At 40.7% G+C, this 7,490-nt stretch overlaps 1 protein-coding gene across 1 annotated transcript; it reads right to left on the reverse strand.

The window, feature by feature from the left end:
• Nucleotides 1-5,589: 5,589 nt before the first annotated feature.
• LOC104237140 (protein JINGUBANG) lies at nt 5,590-7,490 on the reverse strand. Its single transcript, XM_009791228.2, has one exon. It carries the CDS (start codon nt 7,256-7,258, stop codon nt 5,819-5,821), a length of 1,440 nt encoding a protein of 479 aa, XP_009789530.1. The 5' UTR covers nt 7,259-7,490; the 3' UTR covers nt 5,590-5,818.

Raw genomic sequence — 7,490 nt, forward strand, 5'->3', positions numbered from 1 at the left:
TATGAAGGCTTGACACATGGTCGAGAAGGGTTATTTGGCTTATCTCGCCTATGTTTGGGATACTGCCGCAGAGACTCCAGCGATTGATTCAATACCCGCAGTCCGAGAGTTCTTTGATGTGTTTCCTTCTGATGTTCCAGGCATGACACTAGATCGTGAAATCGATTTCTACATTGATTTGGCTCTAGGCACCCAGCCTATATCTATCCCACCGTACCGTATGGCTCCGAAAGAGTTGAAGAAGTTGAAGGAACAACTTGAGGAGTTGCTAGCAAAGGGGTTCGTCAGGATGAGTGTATCGCCTTGGGGTGTACCGGTGTTATTTGTGAAGAAGGAAGACTGGACTATGTGGATAAGCATTGATTATCGCTAGTTGAACAAAGTTACCACTAAGAACAAGTACCCATTGCCACATATTGATGACTTGTTTGACCAGTTGCAGGGTGCCAGGGTGTTCTCTAAGATCAACTTGATATCGGGGTACCATCAGTTGAAGATTCGGGATTCAGATGTTTTGAAGACTGCTTTCCGGACTATATATGGCCATTATGAGTTTCTAGTGATGTCCTTCGGTCTGACTAATGCCCCGACAACATTTATAGATTTGATGCACAGGGTGTTTAGGCCATATATTGATTCGTTTGTCATTGTCTTCATTGATGACATCTTGATCTACTTGCGTAGCATGGATGAGCACAAGCACCATTTGAGAGTGGTGCTTCTGACCTTGCGAAAATAGAAGTTATATGCTAAGTTCTCTTAAGTGTGAGTTTTGGTTAGATTCTATAGCCTTTTTGGGGCATGTTATTTAAGACGGGGGTATTAAGGTGGATCCCAAGAAGATTGAGGCAGTTCAGAGTTGGCATCATCCTACTACGACGACTAAGATCAGAAGCTTCTTGGGGTTAGCAGGTTATTATCGTCGGTTTGTGAAGGGATTCTCATCCATTTGTAGTAACTTTGACTATATTGACCCAGAAGGGTGCTCCGTTCCGTTGGTCAATTGATTTTTAAACAAGCTTTCAGAAGCTCAAGACAACTTTGACTACGACACCAGTTCTAGTGTTGCCTTCCGGTTCGTGGATGTATACTGTATATTGTGATGTTTCACGCGTTGGTTTGGGTTGTGTATTGATGCAAGAGGGGCGATTTATTGCATATTCTTCATGTCAACTGAAGCCCATGAGAAGAATTACCTTGTACACAATTTGGAGTTGACCGCTATTATTCATGCTCTTAAGATCTGGAGGCATTATCATTATGGGGTGTCCTATGATGTTTATACTGATCATCGCAACTTGCAACATTTGTTCAAATAGAGGGATCTCAATTTGAGGCAGCGCATGTGGCTTGACTTACTAAAGGACTACGATATTACCATCTTTTATCATCCGGGCTAGGCGAATGTAGTTGCGGATTCCTTGAGCACAAGGGTGGAGAGTATGGGTAGTTTGGCATTCATTTCAGCAGAGGAGATGCTACTAGCTTTGGACATTCAATCCTTGGCTAACAGACTTGTAAGGTTGGATATTTTAGAGCCCAACTGAGTTCTGGCATGCGTTGTCACCTAGTCTTCACTATTAGAGCAGATCAAGGCTCGTTAGTTTGATGATCCACACTTATTGGTTCTCAGATAGACGGTACTATAAGGTGGTGCCAAGGAGGTTTACAATCGGCGATGATGGTGTTCTGCGACTCCAGGGTCGTCTATGTGTTCCTACTATTGATGGGCTGAGGGAAAGGATTCTATAGGAGGCACACAGTTCTCGGTATTTTATTCATCTAGGTGCTACGAAGATGTATCACGACCTGAGGCAGCATTATTGGTGGCGGCGGATGAAGAAAGACATAGTTGAGTATGTCGCGAGGTGTCTAAATTGCCAGCAGGTTAAGTATGATCATTAGAGTCCAGGTGGCCTATTCTAGAAGATGACTATACCTGAGTGGAAATGGGAGCGTATTACTATAGACTTTGTAGTTGGGTTGCCGCGGACCTTGTGAATGTTTGATGCAGTTTGGGTCATTGTCGACAGGTTGACCAAGTCGGCACACTTCATTCCGGTTGTGACCACGTATACTTCAGAGAGGTTGGTCCAGATTTATATTCAGCAGATAGTTTGGTTGCATGGTGTGCTTGTTTCCATCATATCAGATAGAGGCGCTAAGTTTACTTTGCATTTTTGGAGAGCAGTACAAAGTGAGTTGGGGACCCGGGTAGAGCTCAGAACAACCTTTCATCCACAGACCAATGGGCAGTCGGAGCGGACAGGTCAGATCTTGGAGGATATGCTCAGAGCAGTGTGATCGACTTTGGAGGGCAGTGTGATCGATTCTTGCCTTTGGCCGAGTTTGCTTACAATAACAGTTATCAGTCCAGCATCGAGATAGCTCCATTCGAGGATTTATATGGTCGACGATGTCGTTCACCCATCAGATAGTTTGAGCCTGGCGAGGCTAAGTTATATGGTACTAATTTGGTGAAGGATGCCTTGGAAAAGGTAAAATTGATTCAGGAGTGATTTCGTACAGCACAGTCCAGACAGAAGAGTTACACAGATCAGAGGCGCGTGATTTATCATTTATTAGGGGCGAGAAGTTTCTCTTGAAAGTCTCGCCGATCAAGGGAATCATGAGGTTCGGGAAGAAGAGCAAGTTGAGCCCAAAGTTTATAGGCCTATTTGAGGTGTTGAGACAAGTTAGGAGGTTACTTATGAGCTTACTTTGCCTACTAGTCTATCAGGAGTTCATCCAATTTTTCACGTGTTTATGCTTCAGAGGTATCATGCCGACGGGTCGCATGTGTTAGATTCCAGTGCGATTCCGTTAGATGAGAGCCTGGGTTATGAGGAGGAGCCAGTTGCCATTATTGATAGGCAGGTTCGTCAGTTGAGGTCCAAGAGGATTTCTGCAGTAAAGGTTCAGTGGGGAGGCCAACCAATCGAGAAGGCGACTTGAGAGGCCGAGGAAGACATGTGGAGCCGATATCCACACTTATTCAGCACACAGACCAACCAGTCGTTTTAATTTTAGAACTCCGTTCCCCTAAATGAGATCCATCTATGTGCTTTTACTATTTTATGACTTGTGGAAATGGTTAGTTCGGGATTTGGAAGGGTTTGGATTGAAATCGAAATACTTGGTTCCTTAGTTTGGCTTTAAGAGGCTAAGTTTAACTTTGGTCAATATTTTGAGTAAACGACCTCAGAATTGGGATTTGACAGTCCCAAAGGATTTGTATGATGATTTTGGACATGGGTGTATGTTCTGATCGGGTTTTAAATGACCTGGGAGCGTTTTGGCGCTTAATAGTGAAAGTTGGCACATTGAAGGTTTTAGAGTTCTATAAATTTAGTTTGAAGTAGGAATTGATGTTATCGAGGTCCGTTTGGGATTCCGAGCCAGAGAATAGTTATGTATTGTGATTTAAGACTTGCACACAAAATTTGGCATCATTCCGAGTAGTTTAAGTATGTTTCGGCGCGTTCAAAGTAAGTTGGAAGAACTTGAAGTTAATAAGTTGATTCAACTTGGTTTGGGGTATGATTCTTAGTTTTGATGTTGTTTTATGCGTGCTGAGTGTTCGAACGAGTTCTTTTTATGATTTTAAACTTGTTGGTATATCTGGGCGGGGCCTCGGGGGCCTTGGGTGTTAATTGGACTAGGCACGAACCAAGTTTGGACTTAGGAGCAAGAATTGAAGCACCGGGTTTTGGTGCAATCGCGCCTGCGGGGCTATGGCCGCAGATGCGAGCTGCAGATGCAACTAGTGAACCACATAAGTGAAAATCGTCGGAGGCAAAATGGTTTATTTAATGCGGGACTTAGGGTATTTGGCTCATTTTCATTCATCTCTTGGGCGATTTTGGAGCTGTTGGAAGGGGTTTTTCACCTAGCACTTTGAGGTAAGTAATTCCTATACAATGTGAGTTTATAACATAGATTATGGGTGGATTTTAGCATGAAAAATGGTGAAAATCATGGGTTTAGATGAAAAAACTAGTTTTTGATAAAAATAGGATTTAACCACGAAAATGGTTATGAAATTTAGTAAAATTATATATTTGAGTTCATGAGGTTATAGGTAACAACTTTCTTCAAAAATTTTCGGAATCCGGGCACGTGGACCCATGGGTGAATTTTAGGAATCTTACAATCTTGGGTTGGGTAATTACTCCAATAGTTATATCATGAACTTTCGAATATATATATTGATTAATTTATATAACATTTGACTAGTTTCAAGTCGTTTGGCACCGAGTTGAGGATTTGAAGCATATTTGTGGATCGGAAGTGAACTTGAGACGAGGTAAGTCTCTTTTCTAACCTTGTAAGAGGGAATTTACCCCATAGGTAATTTGAATTAATATGTGCTTCTAATTGTGGGGGCTACGTACGCATAAGGTGATGATAGTTTGTTCTATTTATGCTTATATCCGGGTGGTTTAGGACCAAAATCATGATATACTTGCGATGTTTGCACCCTACTTGTTAATTTAAATGCTTAAATTATATTGGAACTTGATAATGAAATTGTAAAAGATTGAATTTCATCTACTTGAGTTGTGGCGGGTTACTTGACTGTTAATAGGAATTAGTGCTTCTTTATATATTAGCCTTTTAATAACCTTTAATTCGGATGTTTATAATGTATCTTCTCTTCTTGTGGAGCGGGTTGAACGCCTCGACAGTAGAATAAATGCATCAACGGTTCATGCCGTTCGGCCCTAGGTAGTGCACAATATATATATTTGTATTTTGGATTGGGCCGTACGACCTCGGCATAACTCGTACATAATAATACTTGGAGCCCAATTATACTTGATATCGTTTCATTGGCTCGAGAGGTTAAATTGTTAAATGATGGAAATTGATTGGGATTTACTATCATTGAAAGAATTGTTTATTTATTTCTTGTTATTGAGTTTTCAGATTCTTTTATATAGCCCATGCTTAATTAGAATTTCGGTAGTCTATTTTTAGCCCATAGTAAGTGTCTAAGTCGTTCCCTCGTCACTACTTCTTCGAGGTTAGACTAGATACTTACTGGGTACACATTGTTTATGTAGTCACGCTACACTTCTGCACTAATCGTGCAGGATCTGAGGCAGGTGCATCTGGTTATCATCCCGGTGCGCACTCCTAATACTACGAGACTTTGCGGCGCGCTGCCTTTAGAGCCCGTTTTGCACGCCATTAGTCTTTCTTTTGCATTTACTTCCTGCCTATTTCATTTCAGAGAGTAGTATAGTATATATTCAACTAGTAGCTCATACGCTTGTGACACCAGGTCTTGAAAATTATGCTAGAATATACTTGGTGATTTTGATTATTTACTTCACCTCATTTGCTTTTAAAACCATCTATTTCTCATGTCATTTAATTTTTCACTTCTTACTTATTCAATAACTAAAAATCAACTATTTCAGAACTCTTAAAAGAAACAACCACACAATTAGTGTTGGCTTGCCCGACGGTAACGTTGGGCGCCAACACGGCCTAGAAGAGAAATTAGGTCGTGATAAAGATGGCTGTATTACTAGATAAGCAATGTGGATAATTAATCCCATGTCGCGTTAATGTTAATGCAAGTATGAAAAACAACAACAGTTCAATTACATCCATCGCCATTGACATTAATTTGTGTTCCAACTCTAAAAGGTGAAAACAAATAAAGTCTTCATTTACATTTTCTCAGCAAAGCTAGCAAAAGACAGAGAATTTTTACTTGGTCAATCTCCAAAGCTAGCTGCGTGCATGCTTCTACACAATTGTCAAAAGAAAAATGTAATCTTCTCCGTTGTACATGTTCCCACTGTTACTATTTTCTCCTTTGGCTAACTCTGCAGCTACTCTGTGACCCAAGGCTACAAGCAGAAGGAAAAGTCTGCGGCGGACTCATCCCCATAACTTCGGCCTGATTTTGGAGTTGCTGTTGTGCTTGCGGTGACACTCTCCATATCTTTACCGATTTATCAAGGCTTCCGCTGTACACAATAAAATGTCGCTCACCACCTGTTTGTTCTTTATCCTCTTCGACGGCCAAACATTTTACAGGACCAGAGTGGCCGCTCAAAACTGATAAACATATATGTTCATTCCCATCCCTTCTCCACACACAAATATTATTATCAGCTGATCCACTGAAAATTAAATTCCCTGCCGTTGCTAAACAGAGGGTTGCAAGTTTATGACCCCTTAAAACTCCTCCATGAGTTAAAAGCTTGTCACGTTGCCAAAAGTTGACTAGCCCATCAGAGGAACCACAATAGAGGAAATTCGATGTTGGGTCCACAGCTAAGCTTGTTACAGCGCATTCTTGCTTCAATAACGTTTGTGAAAAGAAGTGTTTTGTTCCTTTCCCTTGTGATTCTTTTCTCCATATTTTAACAGTTCCATCAGCAGATCCTGAAAAGAGTTGTCCATTAAAGCCAACAACTATTGAATTTACGGCATCGTCGTGGGCATTTATTGATTCCAAACATTTCGAATCTGATGCTCGCCAAACTTTTATGGTTTTATCCCAAGATGCTGAATACAATAGCTTTTGGTCCTCGCTCATGCAAAGGCAAGAAATCGCATCAAAATGCTTTATCCACACGGCATTTCGATTTCGCCTCGTTTCAATATAATTGCTTGGTTTCATTGAACTTTTTATATAAGCCGTTAAAGTTGGTAAAGTTCCTATTCGTTTGTATACGCTTGGATCCTTTCCAGAAACCTTCCAAACTCGTATCTTCCCATCTTGATGACCTGTAAAAATTCTTTCTCCAGCAATAATAATTGCCTTTACCAATCCACTATTTGATTTAAATCCGGAAAATTCTTTGTGATTCTTCCACACCCTAATATTCTTACTATCAGATCCCGTGTATAATAAATCCCCTGAAGCGGCCAAAGAATATATATGGCCTTCTTCACGAACAAGGGAACCCATAAGACCTGTATAGGAATAATTAGTACTTGGCTCGACGTGAGATGTCCATGGAGATTTTGATAATGGAGATGTTGTTTGGTCCCAAGAAGGATCTAAATATGGAGATGATGATGGATCCCATGAAGGAGATGTGTTGTGAGGAGAGTTGTAATCGGAGCTAAGTCGAGGAGGAGGGCGATCGTAATTTGCATGGCTAGTTTCTGATATATTGCTTATTCGAAAAGAATATTCATCTTCATTTGGATCAGATTGCATTACGCTCCCAAATGCTTGTTGGTGGCTGTTTTCTTCTGTCACCATTTTGCTTTTTCTTGAATTTCTCATCAAAGTACCGATCAATGAACTAACAATTAAAGGTTGATCATTACAAATCAAATGAGAATTTAGAATAAACCAGGGAATTAATAAAGCGATTCAGGAAAGTTGGATTCAAGGAAAACCAGAAGAGGGAAACTATAGGATTGACAGGTAGGAATAGAGAAATGTACGTAGGATGTTTTAGAGGAATGGGCATACATATATGTTTGTGAAACATGCATCAATTGGAGAGAGAAGG

This window comes from Nicotiana sylvestris, chromosome 2 (assembly GCF_000393655.2).
Source record: "Nicotiana sylvestris chromosome 2, ASM39365v2, whole genome shotgun sequence".
NCBI lineage: Eukaryota > Viridiplantae > Streptophyta > Magnoliopsida > Solanales > Solanaceae > Nicotiana > Nicotiana sylvestris.